General features: G+C 57.0%; 1 protein-coding gene across 2 annotated transcripts in view; it reads left to right on the plus strand.

Moving 5' to 3' along the window:
* Nucleotides 1-24,283, plus strand: part of ITPK1 (inositol-tetrakisphosphate 1-kinase) — a 168,675-nt gene extending 144,392 nt beyond the window's left edge. For both annotated transcript variants that reach the window (XM_027570780.2, XM_027570781.2), the window contains 6 exons: nucleotides 4,076-4,174; nucleotides 4,574-4,614; nucleotides 7,359-7,524; nucleotides 13,204-13,271; nucleotides 17,591-17,753; nucleotides 22,054-24,283. In XM_027570780.2, coding sequence (XP_027426581.1) covers nucleotides 4,076-4,174; nucleotides 4,574-4,614; nucleotides 7,359-7,524; nucleotides 13,204-13,271; nucleotides 17,591-17,753; nucleotides 22,054-22,412 — 896 coding nt within the window. In that variant the 3' untranslated portion in view covers nucleotides 22,413-24,283. The remainder of the gene's footprint in view (nucleotides 1-4,075; nucleotides 4,175-4,573; nucleotides 4,615-7,358; nucleotides 7,525-13,203; nucleotides 13,272-17,590; nucleotides 17,754-22,053) is intronic.
* Nucleotides 24,284-26,303: the final 2,020 nt, after the last annotated feature.

Below are 26,303 nucleotides of genomic sequence, written 5' to 3' on the forward strand. Positions count from 1 at the left end.
TCCCACCAGCAATGCAGCACTTTTGTCTTTTTGATCATAGCCATTCTCGGTAGTTATGAAATAATACCTCATTGTGGTTTTGATGTGCATTCCCTGATGGTTAATGGTGTTGAGCATCTTTTCACACGCACTTGGGCCATTTGTAGGTCTTATTTTGAGAACTGTCTATTCAAATCCTTTGTCCAGGGGCGCCTGGGTGGCTCAGTCAGTTCAGCGTCTGCCTTCGGCTCAGGTCATGATTCCAGGGTCCTGCGATCCAGTCCCGCATCGGACTCCTTGCTCAGCAGGGAGCCTGCCTCTCCCCCTGCTTGTGCTCGCTTGCTCTTTCTCGCTCTCTCTGCCTCTGACAAATAAATAAATAGTATCTTAAAAAAAAAACAACCCAAATCCTTTGCCCATTTTAAATTTGGGTTGTCTTTTTATTGTTTGTTAATAGTTCTTTATATGTTTTGGATATTAGCCTCTTATCAGATGTATGATTTGCAAATATTTTTCCTCATTCTGTGGGTTGTCTTTTCACTTTCTTGATAGTGTCCTCTGAAGCGCAAAGGTTTTTAATTTTGATGATATCAGATTTACCTATTTTTACTTTGGTTTCTTGTACTTTTAGTATCTTAAGAAACCATTACCTGACTCAAGGTCATGAAGATTTACACCCATGTTGTCCTCTAAGAGTTTCACTGTTATAGATCTTATATTTAGATCATGATCCATTTTGAATCAATTCTTGTGTATGGTGTGAGGTAGGATTCCAGCTTCATTATTTCACACATAAATATCTAGTTTTCTTTCCTACCACCATTTGTTGAAAAGACTGTCGTTCCCGCCCCCCCCCCCCTTGAATTATATTGGCACCCTGGTGGACAGTCTGTTGACTCCAGATGGATGGGTCTATTTCTGGTCTCTCAGTTGTATTCCATTGATCTGTAGGTCTGTTCTTGTACCACTACCATACTGCATGATTACTGTAGCTTTGTAGTAAGTTCTTAAATTGGGAAGTGTGAGCCTTCCAACTCTGTTCTTTTTCAAGATTTCAGGATTGGGTATCCTGGGTCCCTTGCATTTTTACACAAATTTAAGGATTATCTTGTCAATTCCCACTAAAAGAAAGCCGGGATTTTGATGGGGATTGCGCTGAATCTGTAGATCACTGTGGGAGTATTGCCCACTTAATATATTAAGTGTCTTATTCATGAGCATGGGATGTCTTTCTATCGAGATCTTCTTGAATGTTTTTCAGCCATATTTTATAGTTTTCAGCATTTAAGTCTTTGGTTAAATTTATTTCTTAAGTGTTTTTATTTTTTAATGCTATTGTAAGTAGAATTATTTTCTTAATTTCATATTCAGATTATTCTTTGCTAACATATAGAAATATAATTGTTTTTTTTTGTGTGTGTATTTATCTTTTCTTTTGCAGTCCTACTGAACTTATTTATCTTAATAGGTTTTGGGTTTTTGTGTGTGTGGATTCCTTGGGATTTTCTGTAAACAGGATCATGTCACCTGCGTAGAGAAGCAGTTTTACATCCTCTTTCCTGTCTGGAGGCTTTTTATTTCATTCTCTCCTAATTACCCTGGCTAGAACCTCCACTATGGTGCTGAATAGAAGTGGCAAGAACAGACATTCTTGTCTTGTTCCTGGTCTTAAGGGGAAAGCGTCCAGTCTTTCACCCCAGCGTAGAATGTTTCTGTGGTTTTTGTAGATGCTCTTTAAACAGATTGAAGAAATTCCCTTCTATTCCTGGTTTCTTGTGTGTCTTTATCCTGAAGGACATTGGATTTTGTCCAGTGCTTTTTCTGAGTCTTTCGGAGATGATCATTTCAGTAAAAGCTTTGTCCTTTATCCTGCTAATATGAAGTGAGCACTTTATCTGCTAGGGAGCCAGCTTCCCAGGTCTGAGCCTCCCCAGCTACACCACATACTCACTGTGTAACTCTGGGCAGGGGACGTCATCTGTAAACTGGGAGTGACTACTTTCTCATGGGGCTCTTGTGAGGGGGCTTGAGTTGCTTTGTAGACGGTGTTGTCTGGCACATATCAAGTGCAGTTTACGGAGCACTTGGCTATGATCAGTGACATGTGGAAGTGTGGGTGGGCTAGGGTGGGAGGGGACACTGATGGGGGCATTGCAAGGCTAATGTAGGGCCAGGCTGATGCACCTGCTCTGAAACGCCTGCTCATGGGGAGTCTGGAAGCTCTCACGGGAGGTGGCCTGTTGGGCTCCAGTCGTCTCTGAACCTTCCTTTGGGAGAGGATGGGCCACGCACGAGGCACAGGTGAGCACCTGTCTGCTGCAGAACCCTCCAGTTTGTTCAGGCCTTGCGTGTCACATTCCGTCAGGTCTGGGCTGCAGGGGCTGTGTGTTCGCAGCAACAAACTTCCCCGCCTGGGCTCTGAGTCCAGGCTTGGCGGGGGACGGGGGGGGGGGAGGGCAGAAATGGGGCCTTGTCCAGATAGTGGCTTACCACTGAGAGCCAACAGGTAGCCCCACCTCCCCAGCCCGATCTTCCTGACTTCTCTGTTCCTGGCCTCCCCTTTAACCTGGTTCCTTGTCCTGCCTCTGTCACTGACCGTCACATGACTTCGGGCAGACTGCTTGTTCGGGCCTGTTTTGGCCTCTGTCCAGAGAGGCACTGTCACAGCAGTTTGAGGATTAAATGAATGCTCTGTTTGGAGGGCCTGCAGCACCGTCTGCCAGGGCTCAGCAAACACTGTCCCCAGACCACCCTCCCGTGGTCCCCAAGAAGCCCTGCAACCCCCGAAATCTGCCAACAGTTCTACGTCTATATGGAGTTTGGATTTTACAGGTGGGTGGGGGGAGAGAGAAAGACACTTTTAATATGCCCTGTGTAATTCTTGGCATTCAATTTTATGAGCTCTATGAGGCTGGATCTTACTACCTTGGTTTAATGTACTGACCTTCTAGCCAGCCAAGTAGCTCGAAGTTCCTGGAGACAGGCCACTTTGCTTCTTTACTTTTTGGTTTGTTTTCCAAGGTTTGGGGAAGGAGGGCACCTTACTAACACTCAGCCTTTCCCTGTCCCTATGCTCAGAAGTACAGGGTGGTCCCACCTCCTGAGGAGCTGCTGGTCTGATCTGAGAAGGGACCTAGACCAGAAGCAGTAATAACAAGCCAGTAATGTAATTTACCAAACGGTAGGGAGCATCAGAATACATTTGGTTATCCCACAAATCATCTGTTTTGCCCTAACTCGGTGCCTGGCACCAGGAGCATCCCGACAACCAGAGCAGACTCAGCTCCCAGAGCTTTTCAGAAAAACCAGATGTACCGAGAACCCGCTGGATGGGCGCCCCTCTGAAACCGGGGACTCAGGCAAGCCAGGGTGTGAGAAGGTGTTGGCAGCGGGGCAGGGCCAGGGCCGACGTGTGTCTGCAGGAGGCTGGAGAAGGGCCGTGAGCATGCTTGAGAGAGAAAGAGAGGGAGGGAGGGAGGGAAGGAGTCAGGAGGTCACACCAGCAGGCAGTGGCTGATGAGATGTGTCCCCGCAGCCTCGGCTTCCTTCTCATAGGATTGTTCTGCAGACTTCAGAGGTGCACGCAAAGCCCATAGCACAGTGCTAGACGCGTGGCCGGAGCTAACCCCACAGCGTCACTTCTGCAGTTAATGTGAAGCCAGTAAGGCGTGTGGTAGGAGAAGGCTTTATTGAACCAGAAAATGTTCATAGTTCACTGAGTGAACATTTGGGTTCCCAGACAGCGTCCGGTTGTAGAGTTCTGTGTGCATACATGTGCACGTGCCTCTAGGCTTGGTTGCGGTAGTAGTCATATTTGTGAGTGCATGTGGTTCTTTTCTTTGGTCTTCAAGTTTTATGCTTATCATACGTTGGTTCTGTAATTACAGAAATGTTAATACAAAATGTAATTAAAGACCATGCCGCTGTTATCGTCGGTGTCTGCGCGCACGCTCGTGCCCTCGCTGCGGAGTTGGGAGTGCCCGCTCAGGAGAGCAGGGGTGCCGAGGGAGGCCCTGGGGAGGTGGGTCTGTCACAGGAAAGTGGGCCTGGGGGCTAGTGGGCGGCCTGCTGACGTGGGCTTCTTCTCTGTCCACAGATGACAGGATCTGCTCGCCACCCTTCATGGAGCTCACGAGCCTGAGTGGAGACGACACTATGAGGCTCCTGGAGCAGAATGGCCTGGCGTTCCCCTTCAGTGCGTACCACCCCGGGCCCCGCTGGGCAGGCTCAGCAGGCACCGCAGGCTGCAGGCCGGATGGCGGTGGGGAGCTCTCTGTGGCTCCCCGGGATGCACGAGGGCCTTGGCTGCCAGGGAGGGCTGAGCCCCGCATCTTGCTCCCACCTGCGCAGTGGAGACGGGTCCTCAGGTGGTGTGGGCTGGCGGTGCTCTGCTGGCCCGGCAGCGTCTGTCCAGACCACCGTGAGTGCGGATGCTGGCCACCATTGAGCCAGCGTGTCTCCCCCAGCTCCCCACTGCCCCTTATCCCCATGGGCTGCAGGAATTTCAGGAATTTCTCCCCATGTCTGCCAGGTCAGGCTTTGTGGGGAAGTCACCTCACTGATGTCTCTCTGCTTTTCTCTCCCTGCTCCGTAGTTTGCAAAACCAGAGTGGCTCATGGCACCAACTCTCACGAGGTAAGCAGAAGCTTTGACTGCCCTCTTCCCCCATTTCCTCCCCCTGTGTCCCTGTCTTTCCAGCTCACAGTGTCTCTCTGGGAGCCCGCAAGAGTCTGTGTGCTAGATCCCACCCCTGCTGCTCCCGCTCCCTGTCTTGTTCCTGCTTGTGGCTCTGCACACTGTTGCCAGCTTCTGCCCATGCCTGGCCTCTCCCCAAGGGTGGGAGGCGTGTGCCAGGGGTCTACCTGCCCGCTCTGAGCCCTTGCAGATCATATTCCAGTTTGACCTCTGGCTTGTCAGTGTGGATCACTCCCTGGGCGCCCGCTCTGTGCCCGGGCCCTGCACTGGGCCCCTCTGCGTGCTGTGAGCTGGAAAGATGCTCTCACTGCCCCCACAGCACCTGCCTGCCAACCTCCCACCTGCCCCTTTCACTAGTACCCGGTCCCTCTTGTGGGTCAGTGCCTTGCACTTTTCTGACTAGTGGCTCTAGTCACTGTTAGTGTGGTTAGACTGTCCTGATGCAGAAAAGCTCAGCCTGCAGGAGAGGAACCGCTTCTCTTCGTGAGAGAATTCTGGAATCATACAGACCTGGGAGCTGGTCTGGCTTTGCGCACTGCCAACTGTGTGACTTTGGGCAGATCCCCCAGCCTCTCTTGAGTGTCTGTCCGCACTTGTAAGTGGGGATGTGATGGTGGTTGAGGAGGAGGGGCTTGCTGCCTGTGCTGCCGTGGGGCCTGGCACAGAAAGCATTGGGTGCGCTGTGAGGGAACCAGGTACGGAGCCTGCCAGGTCACTGCAGAATGGTGGGGGTTCCGGATCTAAGTGAGCTCCCTCCTTGGCAGGAGTCTCGACCCTCACTCACGTCTGGGGTCAGTGTGTTCAGGGGAGGCTTTCCTCCCTTAGTCTAGCTGTCGGAATCTGGCTCCACAATGTACACATGTGTGCATCCCTGTCTCTCCCGACCCACAGTGTGCTGTTTCAGGGAGGGGCTCCTCTTCTCCTGAGTGGGGGTGCGGGGTGATTGGGAACGGAGCCTCCAGGATTGGAATCTGGAGGCTCCCAGGGAATTGGTGTGTGCTGCGGGCCACCTGCCTCCTGGGAGGCTTTCATGTCAGAGGGCTGCTCCCTCGCGTGGGGCGCCCCCCGCAGCATGAGTCTGGAGGTTGGGGGGGCAAGGCTTCTCACCTATTCTAGGGGTGCCTGGGGATGTTGAGTGCAGTGAGGATAGAGGACAGCTCTGTGGACATGATTGGCTTTAGACAGGAAAGTGAGGCTTTCTGATTAGGGTCCTTGCCTCGACTGAGGTCTCCCTGAGCCCTACCTCTTGAGTCCCCCAGCCCCAAGCTTAGTGAAACCCAACTAGTTTGGCCAAACTACTCTCTTTCATTGTATGTTCACAGAGCTGTCTGGGTTTTTGTCTTGTTTTTAAACCAGTGCAAGCACACTGATTTGCTTAGAGTGAAATTACCAGCCCCCCCTTCTGAGTTGAACCCCTGAGCCAGAAGCCCAAAGCGCCTCTGAAGCTATCCTGTGGTAGTTACTGCTGCTGTTTTATAAGTGGGGAAGATGGAGCAAGTCCCCCCCCCCACCCCCACCCCCGCAGTCTGGCGGCTGGGTGCTGGAGCTAGACTTCAACCTGTGTCTGGCTCTGGAGCCCCCTGTATTCTTTCCCTTCCTCGGCAGAAGGCTAAGGGGACGGTCCCCGTGGCGCGTGCACACACACACATACATGCAGTGCGTGCACGGTCCGCTACCCCGTGTGGCCTGGATCTCTGCTTCTGCCCCGTGCGGCTAAGCACTGAGAACATTGGGGTGGTGCTCTATGATCGTGGACGCCAGGGGCGGGTGCCGGCACAGGCGGCCAGCTGTCCAGGCTCCGACATTCCTGCCCCGAGTTCTGGGCATCTGGTGGCTCCTTCCTGGGGCTTGTGGGCTGCGAGGGATTAGCCGTGGCCCCAGACAGGCAGCTGACAGCCCAAGCAGAGATTTTTCTCCAGCTGCCCTTCTCCTCTCCCTGCTTTAGTGGCCTACCAGATTCTTCTGGGGGGACCTTTGTCCCCAGACAGTCAGGGACTGGGAGCAGCATGTTCCCGCCCCTCAAGCCTCCGTGTAGCTTACTCCGTGTGTCAGAGGCCAAGGCTGCGTGCTGGGCAGACCCAGTCCCATCCTGGGCTCTCCAACAAGCCACTGAGCTTTTTAGGGCCTCAGTCTGTAAAAGGTGCATGAGAATAGTGCCCCCCTCAGAGGTGCAGTGTGAGGACAGCACCAGGTGACTCACATTAAGCGGTCAGAACAGGGCTGGGCATGTCGTGAGTGAGCAGCCAGAGGCAGCCTTTGTCCACATACGGATTTTGACCCAAGGCCTCCCAACTCCCGATCCGTTGCCTTCCACTTCCTGCCTCACCTGGATCTTTGTGGAGGAACCTCTAAGGAGGTCATAAAGAATGTGTAGTATACAACTGGGGGTCCTATTTCCTGGATCACAATGTGAATAGAGAAGTTGTGCAGTGCACAGCCAGCTCAGTCCTACAGGGAGAGCCTGATGTTGCAGGATTTCTAAGCCCCCGGAGTAGGAGTGAATTGATCCCCAGGTGTTCTTCTCAAGTCTCACTCCACTCACCATGGCTTGAGATTTTTCATGGAGAGTCCTCGGTTCACAGGGGTGGTCCTTGGTGGCAGAGCTCTGGACTGGTGACGTGCCCCTGTGTCTAAGACTGAGTAGGTAGTAGACCCTGACAGTCCTTGGCCCCCTATCTCCACAGATGGCCATCGTGTTCAACCAGGAGGGCCTGAGTGCCATCCAGCCGCCCTGTGTGGTCCAGAACTTCATCAACCACAACGCAGTCCTGTACAAGGTGTTTGTGGTGGGCGAGTCCTACACTGTGGTCCAGAGGCCCTCGCTGAAGAACTTCTCTGCGGGCACGTCAGGTAACCAAGCTTCCTGCCGTCTCGGGGGCCCAGCTGGGGACAGGCATCAGCCGTCGGTCCTACAGCATTTCCACTGCCACCCTGTGTTATATTTTGTGGGAGGGGGCGTGTGGGGATAGGCTGACCTGAAGGTTGAAGGAGTTGCATGCAGTGGGTGAGGAGGTCTCGGAGAACAAGGTGAAACCCCATCCCACCAGGTCATTGTAGGGGCTCCATCCATCTGAACCACCAGGGTGCTTCCTGGGGCCCCACACAGAAATGAGACTCACGAGGAACATGCTGGAATGGATGATGGGCCCTTCGGGGAAGTGAGTTTGGGAAAGGGCCCCTCGTATTTTGAGGGCCAGAGTGCTGACTGCTTTATCAGATCCCCTTTTTCCAAGTGGGGAAACACTGAGTTACTAGCCACTTCTGCAGCCACTGAGGTGGCCCCGCGCTCCGTTAGAAGTCCTGCAGGCTCATGGTGTTTCCTAGCTGTGGGACCTCCGGCAGGTCCATGTGGGCAGTCGTCCCCACCAGGCCCCCCTTTGCAGGGGTGAGGCCCGAGCCCGAGTGTTGCGGATGCTGGGTATCCCTCAGGTGTCACAGGTGGCGGCATCTGCAGGATGCTGCCGTCATTGGAGGCTGGGGGCGCTCCACAGACTCAGCTTTTTTTTAGCTGCTCTCCTGACACCAGGTGGCTGTTGGCCCTTTCAAAAACAGACGCTGAGATAAGGATTTGCTGGTGTTGGGGCTGCTCAAAAGAATGTCTGGGGCTTCTGAAGGCATCTCTGAGGCAAGTTCCAGAAACCTTTGGAACAGAGTAACAGCGTCTTTGAAATAAGCAGAGCTTTCTGAGAGGACCCCTTGGAGGATATTTGATTGTTCTCATGTGGTTTGCTCAAACACGCCGTACATTTATCTCTGCAAGGGAAACCCGCCATCACCAGATGTATTGAAATACCGGCTGTTTTGTCTCCATCTGAGCAAACAGATGTGTCTTCTTAAAAAGTCTCTCCTGCTGGGATTGCCTGTCACCATCCGCTCCTGGTGGCTTTAAGCCACTTCTCTTGAATGAAGTTCAGCTGTTCTTCCCTGGACAGCTTTTTTCTTCCCATTAACACAGCACAGAGAGAGCAGATACTTTGGAAATGTGCATCGATTCTTCACTTTCTTTTTGGGTGCAGGCAGCCTCCTCGTCGGGTGTGGGGCCCCAGGACTCGAGTCTGCATTGCCAGGGTTTGTCACCATGGTCCCAGCCCCAACACACTAGGATGATGGAATGATCTAGGGGTGAGAGGACCATGGACTGGGGCTGGGGGGGGGGGGGGTCGTCTTTTTGTATGTGACTGTATCCCAGCAAGAGGCATTCTTACAAATTGTGGGCGGAAGAGTAGGCTATATGCCCAGCATGGAGCCCAGCTTGGGGCTTGAACTCACAATCTTGTGATCAAGACCTGCATGGAGATTAAGAGTCAGACGCTTAACCAACTGAGCCACCCAGGCTCCCCAAGAGACTATTTTTTTTTTTAAATCTTCTATTATTTTCCTGATTTTTTAAAAAATACATTCTTTAAGTCTGTGGAAAATGTACACTAAATTAAGAGTGGTATACCTTATGTAGCTCCCTTTCTTTTCTTTTCTTTTCTTTTTTTTCTTTTACCAAAATTCCTCTACCTGTAAAAGGAATTTATCACCAGGTTTTCTTCCTTTGAAGACAAAAAGTATCCTTTTTTTTCTCCTTTTCGTCCTGGTTGCAAAGCGCTGGGCCAGCTTCCGTCTCAGCACCGGGAGCCTTCTGCAGTAGGGTGTGGACTCTCTGTCCTGTGTCTTGAGGACGCGGGCTCCATGGCGGTGTGTCTTCTGACCGTTTCCAGCTTGCCAGTTTTCCATAAAATGTCAGCTGGGGCCAAATCGATGAGTAGATAAGCACACAGAGCTAATGCCAAAATGTTTATTGTGCTCAGATAAGCTGACTAACTTTCAGCGTGTTTGTCCATCCATCCCCAAAGCTGGTTTCATGTCTGCAGCCTTTGGGGCATTGTGCCAGGGAGCTGGTGCGGGCTTTGTTCTCTTGGTACGTGTGTTCTTTCCGGATCAGAAGCATAAATCGACAGTGGTCCTTTAAGCTGGACCAGTTGAGCAGGGGGACTTTGGGGGCTCTGGGCTCTTTCTAGCCCCCACCCTGGCTTTTTGGTTCTCGTCCAGCATGGCAGGCCTGCAGCTTCCCCTGTCCGCGCAGGTGGTTGGGGCTCCTTGAGTGGGATTCTTTAGGACCTCCGGCGAGCGGGGGGGTGGGGGAGAGGCAGCCAGGGACACTAGCCTTCCCTCCATAACTACTGTTCTGATGATTCTCAGGGGCACTTTTGGGTTTTACTGGATGGCATCTCTGAAGTCAGGTGTGTCTTAGGGCCAGTGGCATCTCGCGCTTGCCTTGCCTGGAATGGAAGTCAGGTTCTTCCTGAGAGGGTTGGTGTTGTCCTGCGCCAGCCATCAGGAACACACATTCTCTGCCTTTCGTTCACAGCTGGGGAGACTGCTCCCCTCTCTCTACCCAGGGCCAGGATCCAGATGGGCACGTTTCTCCGCTCCCCCTTTTGTGCGGTGGATTTACTTCTGTTTCTTAACTGTGAGGACTAGTGCCTTTGTTCTACTCTCCTTCCTGGGCCTTTCTCCCCTTGGGGTCCATAAAAGAACGGCATCGCTTAGCACACAGAGCTGGGCTCAGCAAACTTTTTCTGCAAAAGGTCAGATAGTATGTCCAGCTCTGTCGTAATTATGTACCTCTGCCCTTGGAGCATGAAAGCAGCTGTAGACAATGTAGAAGCAACTGGGCATGGCTGTGGCTCCATAAAACTGTATTTACAAATGCAGGTGACAGGCCAGATTTGGCCGCCAGGCTCTGGTTTGCTGACCTGTCACCTAGAGCCTCTCCGTAGATGCCGTATTTCCTTGAAGCTGCCACGTGCCCAGCCCTGTGCCAGGTACTGATCCAGGAGGGAACGAGATAGTCGGCCAAGCACCCTGCCCCCATGTGCTCGTATTCTAGTGGGAGAGAGCGCCCATGTGGAGAGAAATAATAAAAAGATGCATCATGGCATAGATGAAGGGCTCCAGAGGAAGCAGTGGGGTCCGGGGCTGCTGCTGGGGGAGGGAGCCCCTTGGACAGGGCAGCCAGGGCCGTCCCCTCTGTGCGGCGGATACGCGTATGGGACCCGGCAGAGCATTTGGGCCCCCGTCTGCAGCAGTGTGACCTGTTTCCCTGGCCCTGAGACCTGCGTGGAGATGAGGCAGACGGAGCAGAAGAGTGAGTGGCCGCTTCTCCTGACTGCTGAGTTACTGCAATATTGGGGTGTTAAGCTGGTCATGGACTCTCTTCTTTCTCATCTGTAAATTGGGCGCCACGGCACCCCTATTCCCTTCATTGCCCTCCTGCCCCCGCGGGGTGTTGGTGGGGCTTCTTCACTCAGGCTGTGTGTCTCAGGGCCGCTGCGGACACGGGGAATACCTGGGGCCCCAGATCCAGAGTGCTCCTGTGATTAGGGTGCCAGGGTCTAGCCAGCTTCATCTCTAGAGGGACTGGGTCTCTTAAAGCTCCCGGAGGAGTTGGCATCAAAGGACGTGTGACCCCTTCTGACCCGTCCTGGCTTCCCGGTCTCCGGGGTCGGGGAGTGGCTGGAAGCTGCCCGCACGCCCTGTGGCCCCTGCTCAAGCCAGACACAGGTAGGATGTGAGCAGAGGATGGCTCCCCCCGCCCCCCACCAGTTCTGACCGGTCCTCTGGCCAGAGCCCTCGGATCAGAGTTAGCCAGGAGGAGAAGGGGTCTCCTTTGAAATGGCCCACATGTGTGACTTGGTCTTCCTGTTGCAGGGAGCTCTTGGGTGACATGATCTGTCCAGTTCAGCAGGTGCTGGCTGTGCCCTTCTGAGTGCCCAGCTTCTTGCCTTCCTGGCATAAACACCTGTGGTGATGCCTCGTGGCTCCTGCAGGCTTCCCAGCCTCCCTGAACTTGGCTGTGTCTGCCTGCTCTGCGTGGCCCTTTACCAGCGCCCCCCCCCCCCCGCCAGGCTTGCTCTGCCACCCTTGGGGACCCTCGGGGTGGGTGGGAGGCATCCTGAGTTTGGTGGGGTTGGGCCAAGGTGGGCAGTGCCTACAGAAGGCCAGAATCCCTCACTGCAGCTGCCCGATCCCCACTCTGTCCTCTGGCCCACAGGCCTTGCCACCCCTCAAGGCTCACTCTTTTTGGCTGTCGGCGCCCAGGAGTAGAGATCGGTGGGGCTGCCTGGCACAAATCCTGCAGGGTGTTTATTTTCCCCAGGCTCCTCCCCAGGACCGTCTCTCGTGCCCCCAGTCTGGACTGGCTCTGGTCGGAGCGGCGGGAGGACTGTCGGGTACACCGGGGCGGCAAGGGGCCTGTGTGCCCCACTAGCGGGAAGGATGCCAGGTACATCTCAGCACCTGCCTGCTTGGCCTCCGCCCGAATCACTTTCTCATGCATGATTGTTGCGGCGCCGTAATCCTGGAGCTGGTGGGGGTCCTTGGCGATCAGAGCAGGTGCCCCCTGCGGCCTGGCCCCTCCACACCGTGGTGCTCAACCAAGGCCCTTCCTGTCCTGCGCTCAGGGGCCTGGGTCCCAGGGATGAGCAGTGTGTCCTGGGAACGGGAGCCACGATGCCCCGTCCTGGAGAGACTGAAGCAGAGGCTGCCAGGGCCACGTAGGGGCTCATGGCCCAGGACATCCCCATGTCATTCTTGGTGGGGGGGCACGGGGTGGTGAAGCTCGCGGTTTTGTGATTCTTGCATTCCTGTGCCCATGCTTCCACGTGCTTGAGAACGTGTGACCGACCAACCTCACTCCATGGGATGGATGGACAAACCAGCTGCTTATTGCTGTCATTATTCTTGGGATCGGTTTGCCCATCTGGGTGGTGCCCCAGTGGGACTGAGGGTATGGTGGGAGGCAGACATGGACCAGGAAGTATGGTGTGGGAGGGGGTGGAGGGTGTTTCAGGGGGGCTGTGCCAGCTTCCAAAGCCAAACAAAGTTTTCTGTATACTTTTCTTGGATGGATCCTATAAAAGCCCATGTTCCGAGTTCCTATTTTTTCCCCTATGTATTTGGGAAACAGCAGAACCCTTTGTATTCTAAAGGCCACTCACGTGCCAAGTGGCTGTTCGGGCATTTCTCAAGTGCTACGCTGAAAAGGAGTACCATGGTCACATACTGGGAGGGGCTGGAAATACCGGATTAAACAGCATTCACCGGACCTCTTGACTTCGGGCCTTTGATACTCCGGTACACTGCATTTCCCACTCACTCCGCCACCACGACATCCTCTTAGCCCCCTTTCTAGTGCCACGTCCATAAGACGCACTGGACACACTTTGGAATGCGGCCTTAGGTGTTGGGGAAAACCAGATAGGATCCTGTAAGATGGTAGCAGAGGTAGGCTCATTAAGGCAATTATTTTTGTATGGGAAATGGGAGCCATCAGTGGACATGTTTCCGGTCATGGTGCCATGTCTCCTTGGCGTGGGGGTGCCCGGCTCACTGGAGCCCCAGGTGGGCTGCTGCTGGATGCCGAACCGTAAGGCCACCGAGACTGTGGCTGGAGTGGTGCTGCCCCCTGGTGTCCAGTTGGTGGAGTTACCTTCTCTGCATTGAGCTGACTCTGGCTCCTTCCTGTCTTTGCTTTTTCAGACCGGGAGTCCATCTTCTTCAATAGCCACAACGTGTCGAAGCCGGAGTCCTCATCGGTCCTGACAGCGGTATGTTCCTCCTGCCGTAGTGGCCTTCCCTCCCGACCCTGGCTGTGCGGGTGCCGCTTGCAGTGGGGCCCAGGGCTGAGCTCCAGCAGAGCACTAGGTTACTCCCGAGGGAAGATTTTCTAACTCTTCTCCCAGAGTGAGGATCTCCCCACCCTCCTCCCAAGTCACGAGGAATTTGCAGACCTGCTTGCTAATCTGCCTTTTTCCTGATTTAAAAAAAGGGGTGGGAGGCAACAGCACCTCCGTCTTCCTTTCTCTTTCCTTGTCCACGTGAATCCAGTAAGCGTTTGTTAAGGGCCTGCTGGTACCTCTGCGAGGGTGGCTCACAGGGGCAGGCGGGCTTGGGGCGAGTTCCGTGAACGTTGCTGTGTGTCAGGCACCGTCCTAGACGCCCCGCGGCATCACGCCTGGGCCCCGACTTGCCCTTGAGGGAGCAGGGCCGACAGCTCTGTTTTCCGGAGTGGGGAGGCTCATGCTCAGCAAGGTTGAGTGACTTCTCCAGACTCACAGGGCTCTTCCCTCAGAGGCCACGCTGGCCCATGACCCCAGATTGGTCTGATTCCAAAGCTGGGTCTCTTGGGAATTTCGGACTTCTTCCCTCACTGGCACCTGCAGAGCAGGGTTTGCCCAGAGCGGAGAGTTAGAAATTGTCACAGGGCAGCTTCTGCCGTCCCTCTCAAGTCCAGCGGGCTGGCGGTCTCCTCTGCCCCTTCCCCTGACCTTGGAGCCCTGGGCTGCATCTCCTGAGTCATGGCCATGCTGGCTAATCTGGGAGGATTTGCCTGTGCCCTCCTCCCTGTCCTAGGCTGTTCTCACCAACAGCATCCACAGTAGGCCCCTGCCCCTGGGCCTTACTCCCCTCCTTCCTGTACTGGGGGCATGCACTTGCCTATCACCTCCGCCCCCCCCGCCCCAGGCCGCCTGTTCATTTCTTGTGTCTGGTTCCTCTGAGGAGCCAGCTGTGTGCTGAGGGTTTGACAGAGCACAGGCGTGGACTGGGACCAGGAGGGAGCACCAGTGTCCCTCAAGATGTTGAGAGACGTTCCCCAGGAACACGTGCTGTGGTCAGGGAAGCTTGCAGAACAACCAGATTTTAAGCCAGAATCTCTCCACGCCTGGCTGTGTGCATTGTAAGATACAAAAAGCTGTTTTGTGCAAGCAAAGGGGTGCTGGTCTTCTAACCTTCAGAGACTTTAGACTGACCCAGTTCCGCAGGGCTTCTTCCCTGAGAGGGTCTCAGACCTTGTTTGGCTGGTGAGTTTGTGGGGCGGGGGTGGCATTCCACAGGCTTCCCGGGACGCTGCCCCTGCCAGTCCCTGTGTGGCTCTAGCGGCCCCTGGGGCTGTTCACTGATCCCAGAGGGTCCCAGGTAACCTTCTAGATGATCACCTGTCTGCTGCTCAGCCTGTTGCTTCATCTGTGAAATAGGAAAGCTGAGAAGCTTCAAGAGGCTTCTGGGCCTCCTCTCGACCTGTAGGGTCCGTCCTCATTTCCTCCTTCCCCTCAGCTCCTGACTGCCCTTCAGGAAGCCCCCAGGACTGACACCACATAAAACAAGAGAGGTGGCGCCTGGGTGGCTCAGTCGTTAAGCGTCTGCCTTCAGCTCAGGTCATGGTCCCAGGGTCCTGGGATCGAGCCCTGCATCGGGCTCCCTGCTTGGCGGGAAGCCTGCTTCTCGAGACCTCTGCCTCTCCCACTCCCCCTGCTGTGTCTCTCTGTGTCAAATAAATAAAATCTTCAAAAAACAAAACAAGAGAAGTGCGCTCATCAGCCATGCCCTTTTCTGTGGGAGACGTAAGCCCCTCCTGCCTTCCTTGCTCCCACCAGGGGTCTCTCCAGTCCCCGTCAGGGCCTTCTGGCCTGGCCTTGGAGCCCCGCCTCCCTCCCCTTCTGGAGGCCGCTGAAGGTGGACCCCACTCCCACACCTAACTGCAGGCCCCCACACGCCGCTGTCCTAGGCTATTGGTGAAGAGTGTGGACCCTGACGAGACTAGCTGGCCTCAGCCCCGAGCTCCACCAGGTTTCAGACGGTGTGGCCTGGGAGTCACATTGCCTCGCTGAGCCTCTGTTTCCCCCTCCTGCCCCGCAGGCTGCTCAGGGGATTTGGGGAGTTAGTGACCTCCTCCATCGCCTCCCCATTTCCCGGAGCATCGTTGTTGCCTTCGTGTTCACAACGCAGGGACAGGATCTCTGTGCCTTTATCTTGTCCTAGGATGGCTGTTTAGTTTAAGGTCATCAAACAGCTTCAGAAGGATTTCTCAGATGCCTTTGCTGAGCTGAGAAGGTGCTTTTCTGAGCAGCGTGTTAGGAGACTTGGTGATAATACAGCAGCTGGAGCCCGCCTCGCCAGCACGCCTGGGTGCAAGCCTCTTGGCTCGTACGTCCTATGGTTTTATCACCCCATTTCTTGGAGCAAGAAAACAAGGCCCAGAAGTGTACATGACGCCTCAGGGCCTGCAGGGGGGAGTGGGCTGTGCCAAGGCGTCTGCCTGGCTCCCTCTGACTTGGGGAGGACCCCGGGCCACAGATCCAGTGGCTGAGCTGCCACGCTGGGCTGAGCCTCTGACTAGCAAGAGTGACCTTGAGGTGGGTCCAGGCTTGGGCAGGTGCTCAGTGACAAGGGCTTGTCACAACCAGGCCGGTACTGCCCCTTATGAGGTGTTTCCTCTGCTAGGACGCCGAGACAGCAGGGTCGTGTTTGGGGGCCCTGCCGACTGTGCAGAGCCCACGGGCGTGGCTTTCACAGCAGGCTGCTGATGGTGCCCTGGTGTGGGCTCCTTGCTCTGTATGTGTCTGCAGGTTCCCCATTGGCCGTTCTGGCTGTCTGTGCTGGGGTAAGGGCCATTTGTGCCCAGGGCTCTTATCCTCAGCCCTCCTGATTTAGCTGTATTTTTATTTTTATTTTTTAAAGATTTTATTTATTTGACAGAGCACAAGCAGAGGGAGAGAGAGGGAGAAGCAGGCTCCCTGCTGAGCAAGGGGCCCGATGTGGGACTCGATCCCAGGATCCTGGGGTCAATGACCGGGGCCGAAGGCAGCTGCTTAACCGACTGAGCCACCCAGGCGTCCCTTATTTTTATTTTTTTTGAGTGCAATTCACATAAGATACAATGTAGCCATTCTCAAGGAACAGTTCGGTGACGTTCAGTCTGTTCACCTTGTGCAATCGCCCCCTTCTATCATGTTCCAAAACATTTTCACCACCTTGGATGAAAACTCTGTACCCATTAAGCAGTCACCCCTTGGCAACCTCTTCCTCCCAACCCCTGGCAACCACGAATCTGCTTTTCGTCTCAATGAACTTGCCTATTCTGGACCTTTCATACGAACAGTGTTACACAGTGTGTGTGACCTATCGTGTTTGGCTTCTTACACTTGGCCCTACTGTTTTGAGGGTTCACCCACCCTGCCATTGTGTAGCCGAATAACGTTCCATCCTGTGGAAGACACACTTTGTGTGTCTGTCCGTGTGTGGATGGACATTTGGGTTGTTTCCACCTTTAGCTGTTGTGAATGTTGTCATAGTACTTGTTTGCAGTCTGTTGGGTACATACCCAGGAGAGGAATTGCTGGTTACGGGGTAATTCTGTGTGTCAGTTTTTGACCCAGCTTCACTTTTACTCTGATGGGTCGACCACCCTTCTTCCCCTTTGGCCCCTGAGCCCCACGACCCCCAGGACTCAGGAGTCCAGTATTTATGGGGCACCTCCTGTAACCTTCCCCTGACAGACTCAGAGGCAACACAGGGCCCTCCCTGCCCTAAATGCAGGTGTAGCATCTCCTTCCAGCCAGGCCGATACTGTTCCCACCACATCAGTGACCAGCAGAGGAGAGACGCCTCGTTGGTCCTGTTTTGCACATGAGCAGACCGAGGCACAGTGAGGCTGGGTACTTCTGCCTCGGACCCCAGAGCTAGAAAGTCACTGTTACTATTCAAATCCCTGTTCCCCTGATCCACAATCCTTCCCAAGGTTTCCCTTCCTCGGCGGCCCTTCCAGGGGCCAAGTTTGAGTCCGTGTGCCTGTCCCAGGCTGGCTGGGACTAGAGCAGGAGACAAGCAGCGTGGGGCCGTCCTTCCGGGTTGTTACAGGGACTAGACTCTTAGTACCTGCCCAGAAGCTAGTGGGACCTGGGGAGTGGCCGTGTGGGTGCTGCCCTCCGGGGCTCTGTCCTGTCCCCTTCCAGAGGGGAAGGCCAGGCTTTGGGGCACCTGGGCAGGATCTCTGTGTGTGGTATGGTGTTGCACCTCCCCACCCATGGCCTGACTTGACTTCCGTGTGTGTGTGTGCGTGTGTGTGTGTGTGTGCGCGCGCGCGCAGCTGGATAAGATCGAGGGCGTGTTCGAGCGGCCGAGCGACGAGGTCATCCGGGAGCTGTCCCGGGCCCTTCGGCAGGCGCTGGGTGTGTCACTCTTCGGGATTGACATCATCATCAACAACCAGACTGGGCAGCATGCGGTCATCGACATCAACGCCTTCCCAGGTGAGTGGTGGAGCCAGGAACCCCCTTCGTCGGTCTGTAGACCAGTGTCCTTGGGCGATGGGGCAGGAGGGTTGGGTTGACCAGCTCCCTGTCTCCCTGGGGTTAGTGCAGTCCTGCTAGGCCTCAGCGCCACCTGCAAAATGGGTTTATAGCGTGTGCTGAAGTTGGCAAACGAGGTCGGTGCATCCAGCCAGGGAGAGCACAGGGCACTTAGTGGGCCTGCACTAAATATCTTTCACCTTCTTCACCCGACCCTGTGCCATCAGCACTAGCCTTTGTTGGCCAAACCTCAGCTAATCTGTTGGGTCCTTCTGGATTTAACGAGCTGAAAAGACTCCGGAGGGAGTACACCCTCCACAGTTTACCTGCGGGGAACCGAGTCTCCTAGGGAGGGAGAAATTATCCCAGGTCACAGGACAGGTTGGCGACTGGGCCGTGCTCCTGCCTGGGCCCTGAGCTGTGGTGCTGGGGACAGGCCTTGGAGCCGGCCAGCTCCTCGTTGCTGCGGCACCGGCTTCCTGCTGTCTGGACGCAGGACGCGTGTCCCGGGGCCCTCAGGGCTGTTGCCACAGCCTGGCTCTGCTGTGCTCCACTCATCTCGAGCAGCAAGGGGCTCAGTGGGAGATAGCACCCAGCGAACCCTCAGTGGGACCGTTAGCTTGCAGGGATGATGGCCATGACTCCCCAGTTGGCGTTGGTGGAATGAGCCCGCTTTGCATGGGAGTGCCCCGAGCCTGGCTCGTCCCCCCTCCCAGCTGGCTTTGACTTTCAGCTTTATTAAGTAGCTGCAGTGGAGGTTAAGTCAGTGTCACTGCTCAGTGGGTGTAAAAATGTTCAGGAAACGGTTCCTCTCCTCAAGGAGGTTAGCATCTCGGGGGAGAGCCCAAGCGTGGCATGTGCGGAGTGCTCAGGGGGTGTGTGCAGGGCGCAGGGTAAGGCCTTTTCCATGGGGCGTGGAGCGCGACCGCAGGCTGAGCAGCTCCTGGGCATCAGGCTGGGTGCTTGACGCGTGTCCCCTGACTCAGCACGCAGCCAGGCCCAGCCACCATTGCAAGTCACAGCCACGGAAACCGAGGCTGGGAGGACACCACTGGCTTTTTCCGCCATTCACTCGAGGGCCTACGCTGTGTCCCAGCTGGTCCAGACGCGTGGGTGTGGCGTGACCACGGCTCCGAGGAAGGGGAGGAGCCACCCCCTGAGGCCTCTGGGAGGGGCTGGGACAGGGAGGCCAGAGAGGAGCCCGCCCTGTGGCATGGTGAAAACGTGGGGTTTCAACTCTGAGCTAGGTAAGAGTGAGCCGCTGAGGCCAGTGTTGGGACAATGGCCTGTATTTCTCCAGTCACCCTGGGTGTAGCCTGCATGGAGACCTGGGTGTTGCCTGCATGGAGACCTGGGTGTTGGCAGAGGTGGGGTTTTGATGAGTACGTGATGGGATGAGAGAGACCAAGGGAATCCAGGGCATGTCAGGGGAAACAGTGAAAATAAATGAGGGAATCTAAAGCAGGGGGGACACGGTTAGTGGTGGCTGAGCGTGAGGATTGGTGGGGCAAGGAGGGGGCGATGCAGGGCTGTCAGGGTAGAAGTTCTAGAAGGGTGGAGATGGTGAGAGCATGGAACTCTGCACTAGAGCTGTGGCTCTGTGCAAGGTCCTGAGCCGGCCCCCTCCTGGCCTGTGCGGTTTGGGCTGGGCATCACGAGGGCATCCTGGGTGCTCAGAGGAGGGACAGTGACCGTGAGCCAATGTGGGCGGAGAGGCTTCTACCCAGAGGAGCCCAGAGAAGGGCCACTGGGTGGGCCTAGGCATGGAGGTGGGGTCTGAGGTGGCCAGAGCGCTGAGGCCGAGCCCAGCAGAGACTGCCTGAGGGAGCACGCTGCTGGGGGCATCTCCCCAGGAGATGGCTGCTCCCTGGCCTCTCCTGGCTTGGTTGGCAGGCACTCGTGGGCCCGTCCTGAGGCGTGCATGCCAGGGGAGGCCACATCGGGCCCTGGGTGGGCGGTAGCATCCCCGTCGAGGCCGCATGCCAGGCTTGGGAAGTAGTAAGAGCAGTAGCTGTTGGCAGCATACCAGGCCTGCTCTGAGAGCACTTTCTCCCCTTTTGTCTACACCACAGCACACGTGCAGTGGGCTAAGACCTCCCTTCACCTGTGGGAACGTGGTGGCAGGGGCTGGCTGACTTGCCCAGTCCTGTGGCTACCACGCGGTGGAGCTAGGAGCGGCGCCCTGCCCTCCTCACCACAAGGCTTCCTGCCTGTCAGCCGAAGGCGAGGGTTCAGATCCTGGCCCTGCCCTTCCAGGCTGTGATGGGACAAGCCACGGAGGTGGACGCTTCTGCCCCATGGGGACAGAGCTTTCCACTGTGCAGAGACAGAGGCAGGGACGTTGGCACAGTGCCCGGCCCCGAGCTGGTGCCCGCAGCGCTCGTTCATGCTCCGTCTGCTCTCCCCAGGCATTGGGCGCCGGCTGTGTGGCTTTTAGCCGGGTGACCTCAGGGGCCTCCGCTAGCCTGCAGTTCAGCCTCGGGTCTCCATACCGCCCCAGGAAGCCCCAGAAAGCACACATGCCCTGCCCTGGGCCTCTTCTGGCGACCGCAGAGTGGTCGCCGAGGGAACAGCCTGACTGTTCTCCAGCCCTCCGCCCTCTGCCTGCATCTCTACCCCGGATTCCCAGCAGCGCACCTGCGCCTCCCTGCCCATCCTCCCCGGCCTCCCCCAGGCCTCGGTGGGCCACCCAGGACACCACAGGATAGTCAAGGCACAGATGACCAAAGCGCTGATTGAGGTCCTGGCTCTTGTCACTTGGGAGCTTTGTGTCCTCCGTAAAACGAGGCAAATCCCTGGGTCCCCCTCCCCAGGGGCTGTGAAGAGGCCCAGAGGCCGGCACTTCCTGAGCCTGGTGAATGGCAGCTGTGGGGGTCCACACCCTCACTGTGCACAGGCCCGCGTCAGTCCCCCTGTCCATGGGGCCCGTCACTTAACTCTCTGTGCCTCTGTCTCCTCGTCTGCAAAATGGGGACAGCGTTGTGAAGAATGAGCATGGTGCCTCAGCTCTTGTACCCGTTGCTGTGGGCGCTTCTCCCCCCTCAACCTCAAGCACCTCAAAGCCGTAGCTTTTGTTTGCTGGGCAAGTAAGATTGTGGACAAATGAGGCCGCCCCTGCCGCCTGGCCCCGCGTGGGCTCTCCTGTGACAGGGGCTGCGCCCTGGTCATTTCTGAGGCTCATTCTCAGCCAAGGCTGTGCTGGCAGCTGTGAGGGCCCTCCTGGAGGATGTGCAAGGGTCCTGGCACCCGCTGAGCACCGGCCTCACGTTGCTGATGGAGGCCACGGTCGTGCGGGGGGTCAGCAGTGCCTGGAGCCCCTCCCGGGGTGGGCACACACTCTCGGTCCTGGTCTTGGAGCTGTGTGCCCAGCCCTCCGGGCTCCGGGGTGGTTCAGGGTGGGGGGAGGGCACCCACTCATATTGAATTTCTACCAAAGCAGTTTTTTGGGAGTCAGCAGAATCCTTGCTCTAGATCACAAACCGGCTCGGTGGGTAGCCTCCGAGGACGTGTTTGCTGACTTTTGCCTTCATATCTGTGTTAGGAAATAAATGTGGGCTGTGGGCAGCCCCAGGCCCCGCTCTGTTAGAGGCATGGGTGTGGCCGTGCAGTGGCCCCACTGGGGGTACCCGGTCTCCGTCCTTTGGCTTTGATGCTCTGAGCACGTGACACAGAGGGCCTCCCTCCGGGTATTTTGGGGGTGAGGAGGCAGCAGGCTCTGTTCCAGGAGCGGCCACTGTCGATCCCGCGTCCCCTCGGGCGTGCCCACAGCAGCCTCCAAACCGAGACCTCTCAGTTTACACAGGAGGAAGCTGAGCTGGGCCACGTGGAGTAGAGGGTTGTTTGTGATTGAGAACGTGAGGAGTGGGCCTTTGGTACCGCCCCGCCCCGCCATTCCTCTTCCCCACGTGCATCTTGGCACACTGGGTGGGTGAGTTCACAAGACGCTGAAGCTGTGTGTAAGAGGGACAGGGTGCAGGGTGTCTGCCTGTCCCCAGCGTGACAGCTTCTCACACCCTGGGGACAGCTGAATTCAAGAACTAGCCCTTTGGGGCCGCCCACACCCAACTTTGAGTCTAGGCTTGGTGGCTTCGATGGGTCCCCTTATTTACTGAGCCTCGGTTTTCTCTAAATCCTGAGCGTGCCCACCTCGAGTTCTGCGAGCCGTGTGGTCAGCCTGCGCCCCGCCCTGCCCCGCGCCCACGGCCCGTCTCCACCGCAGCCTGGCTCAGCGCCCCGTGCTGTCTGTCTTTCCCACCTGCAGGCTACGAGGGCGTCACTGAGTTCTTCACAGACCTCCTGAACCACGTGGCCACCGTCCTGCAGGGCCAGAGCGCGGCCACAGCGGCCGCGGGGGACGTGGCCCCGCTGAGGCACAGCAGGCTCCTGGCGGAGCAGGCAGGCAGCCTGGCAGGCGAGCGGACGTGCAGCGCTGGCCCCGGCTGCTGCAGCAGCATGATGGGCCCGGACCCCCCCTGGACGTCGGAGGCCGACGCGGGCGGTGTGGGCCCAGGCGGCACCACCAAACTCCCGCACCAGAGACTCGGCTGCACCGCCGCCGTGTCACCCAGCTTCCAGCAGCACTGCGTGGCCTCGCTGGCCACGAAGGCCTCCTCCCAGTAGCCGTGGAGCCCGGGACCCAGAGGGCGGCGTGGGCCGCAGAGTGCACCTGCTGGGTCAGCCCCTCCCAGCAGTGACACTCCTACTAAGAATTCCCAGCGATCTGATTCTTCTTCTTCTTCTTCTTCTTCTTTTTTTTTTTTTTAATTTTTAACCTGATTTTCTGATGTCATGATTGAAATAAGGGGTGGTGGAGGGGGAGATGGAAAAGAACCCTAAGTGGTCCAGCCTCGGGGAAGATGGACATCCCGCCTGATACCTGCTGTGCAGATGTCTTCACTGGGTTTACACTTGCTGTGTCTTCAACACTAGGTCTGAGTGTGAGGTGGGGTGTGTGTGTGTGTGTGTGTGAGTGTGTGTGAGTGAGTGAGTGTGCACATCCACGTCTGCTCGTCTCGATGGCTGCTGTGGATCAGGCCTCGGGGACCCCGGAGGGGGCAGGCTTTTGGCAGCTGAGCAGAGCGAGTGAGGGGTTCCTTCTCTCTCTTTTCTGCAAGCTCTCTGCACCCGGGCCGGGCCCCCTCGCTGTCACCCTCCGACTGGCCACCCCCACAGCCTTGTGCAGAACAGGGCCTTAAAGCCCCAACTAGGTGTGCAGCTGTCCCTCCCAAGAGCAAGAGCCAGAGGGAGTGAGAGGTGCACCTACTGTTTCCTTGGGGAATTCCATGCAGGGGGTCTGGGCTGTGGGCCGCCTGTTTCCTGCTCACAAAAGGGAAGAAGGAAGGCCTCGAGTTGGCTTCCCCTTTCCACGTCCAGCTCCCTGGGGTCCCCCAGGCCCTTCAGCGTGGGTCCCGTGCAGCCCTGCAGGGGGGCCTCCTTTCCTGACCAGGTGCTGCTCCCCAGGACCCAGGAGGAGACTGCCTGATTGGGACCCCCCGGGTTGATCCCGCCTGTGCCAAGGATTTGTGCCGTGACTTTGGACAAATCACCTCCGGAGTTGCTGGGCCTCTGTGTCCTCATCCCTGATGAGTGGTTGAGCCCAGAGCACTCTGAAGGGCAGGCTTGATGCCCCAGCCCCTGCGGTGCAGCCTGCTTCTCTGAGAAGTCAACCTGATGCGCCTCCGCTTGGCATTGAGGCGCTCGGGGGCCCTCTTCCCCAGGATGGGGAGGCTGCCTGTATGCTTCACGTCTTTTCACACCCGCCCAGCGGGCCCGCTCCACCCTTCTCCCATACTCACTGTAAGCCCTAAGCACTAAGCCAGCCAAGTGTGAAGGGAGCTGCATCCCCAGAGGGGAGGAAGCCATTACCCCCTCCTCCATGAGCATCACCCCGGCCCCTGATGGCGACAGATCCCACCAGCCGATCGGTCTGTTCCCACGGTGCAGCGGGCAGCCCACCTGCTCCTCCACAGAGAAGGGGGCCAGCGAGAGGCTTTGTCAGCCCTGGGACAAGGTGAACTTGGGTTTGATGTATAGGACCCCCTGAGCATGATCTTGTGTCTTCAGATACCCGTTCACTTTGAGAAAGTGGGAAGGGCTGGGCTGCCCTGCATGGTCCAGTGAGGGTGGCTTCAGAGAGGCTGCTGACCTGGGCGCTCAGAGGGACCTTCAGGCCCGGCTCAGCAGGGGCGTGGGGGGTCACCCACCTTCGGGAAAGGAAGGGCTGGGTGGTGGCCGCCATCAAACGGGGCTGGGCCTGGGGTGAGGGTTGGTGCCATCGGAACTGCCCGGCTGTCTTGCAACCTGAGGGCCCACCGACTAACCGCGTTTACACGACTTGAGTGTTGAACCCCGATTATAATGTCTGTACGGCGCCTTTCCTAGTCCAACCCTGAGCCCCGGGGAAGCAGGAAAGTGCGGCTGGCCTCTTGCACTGCTTTGTCTCCAAAATAAACTACTGAAATCAAACTGCATTTCACACGTGTTTACAAATGTTGCTGAAAACTTGTGTCGTTCTGGTCTGTTCATGAAATTCCAATCCCGACCTGCCTCAAGAACAGGTTGGGGGAGGGTGCGGGTGACTCCCGATGCTGGGCTGGGGCTCCTGGCCATATCGTGTTCCTGTGTAACTTAGGTCCACCCCCAGGGTCACACATGCTCAGGTCCAGGGCCCACAGGTCCAGTAACAGTTCCCCACTGGCCTCAATGCAGGTGGCAAGCAGGGTGACTACTGCCTCTGGGAGCCGAAACTGAGGGGTGTGGGTTTCACTTCTTAAAGACCTGGGAGCAGTAGGTGCAGGGAGAGGGAAGGCCCAGTGTGGGAGCAACCGGGCCACTCCTGGCCTGGCTGGTGATCACCATCCAGCAAACATTGGCCGTTCTGATCGAGGGATTTTAGGAGCAGAGACGAGAGGGGCCATCGGTGGGGAGGAGGCACCAGCCAGCGACCTCCACTCCGGTGTCGGCTGGGTGCACACTGACCGCACTGGATCCCGGGACACTATCCATAGAATTCATTTCCCCTCAGGCCTTGCGGGGTCTGCATCAGGGAAGGGCCCACTAAAATGCACCTCGCCTTAGCAGCCCCTTCCCCAGAGGCTTGCTGCTGCTGCCCCTGGATCAGGGCCCCAGGGCGGGGTCTGCTGCGGTGTGCATGTGTATCCCTTGGAGCCGGCCCCACCAGAATCCGGAGGGCAGTTAGGACTCTCATTCCCAAGCGTCTGTTTGCCGGGTGGTGGGCATGGTGGGGTCTGTGGCCCTGCGGCACCTGTCTGGGTTGCGGTCAGCAGCCGGGGCTGCTGGAGGCACTCCTGATGTCAAGGGCTCCAGGAGCATTTTGGCTGATGCCCTGGGTAGGTCCAGAGGATCACTTGCAAGATCTTGGGCAGCCTGAAGCGGAGGCCTGGGGCTCAGTTCTGCTTACAGATGCTTTGATTCTAGAATGATGTGATTCCACAGACATTAGGCCCCGACTGAGTGCAGGCTCTGGGTATCTAACCTCTTCCAGAGGGCCCGGGGGAGTGTCCTGGGGTAGCGCCCTTGCCATTGGCATTCACAGAGGTGTCTCCGTTTGCTGGGCAGCATGGTGGGCGGGGCCTGAAGCCACCCGCATCACTGGGAGGAGGCCGACCCGGCTGGAACCCCAGGGAGTTCTCCGGTGCATCCTTTAAATGCGCCTCTATCAATAATGGAGAGAACAACTTTAAAGAGTTCCTCTCTATCCAGAAGCCCACCCGGCGGGCCTTGTGGAAGGTTGAAGGCCCACAAGAAATGAGCTTTCCAGCCGGGGGGTGGCGGGGGGGGAGGGACACACAGCCGTTGCCTGCCACGTGGCCACTCTGAGACCGAGGGAGATGGGATGTCCTCGTCCTAATCTAGAAGCTTGGCCTGGCTCAGGCACTCACACCGACCGCTGGCCACACAGCTGACGAATGGCTTCACTCATGACCCTGGGGTCTGCATCGGCCTCCCCTCTGTGCCCTAGAAAGTGATCATCCGGTGGCATCCCCAACAGCCCCTCGTCCTCCACGGGCCCCGGCCTGGAGCTACAGAGACCTTGAGCTGCGTGCTGGCTGTCCTGAAGGCAACGGCCCCTCCTTGTGGCTTACCACGGGGCAGAGAAGTGCCCTGATCCTTGACCTTCCTCCTTGGCCAGCCTGGCCACGCCCTGATGCCCTGCACCTCGCCCTGCCCTGCCCGAGTCTGACGTGATGTGGCTGAGGCCCCAGACCCGCGATGCTCCCACTGGTCCTGCCCTCCACGAGGAAGGGCCTGGGCCTCTGCCCCTTCTCTCTGCGCAGCGTCACCAATGTGATCTCAGAGCAACACCCCCCGCCCCCCAAACAGACTGTTCACAGGACAGCGCGGTGGGACCCGGGCACTCTTCCTTCTGGTTCTGACCACCCGGCCCCGCCCAGACCGCCTGGGACCTTTTCCAGAACCCGTTGCGTTTCCCCTTTACTTCCAGACCCGACAGCTTGGAGGGGCTGTCTCGTCCCCCGCAGCCTGGCTGAC

This window comes from Zalophus californianus, chromosome 6 (genome assembly GCF_009762305.2).
Source record: "Zalophus californianus isolate mZalCal1 chromosome 6, mZalCal1.pri.v2, whole genome shotgun sequence".
In the NCBI taxonomy this organism is placed as follows: domain Eukaryota; kingdom Metazoa; phylum Chordata; class Mammalia; order Carnivora; family Otariidae; genus Zalophus; species Zalophus californianus.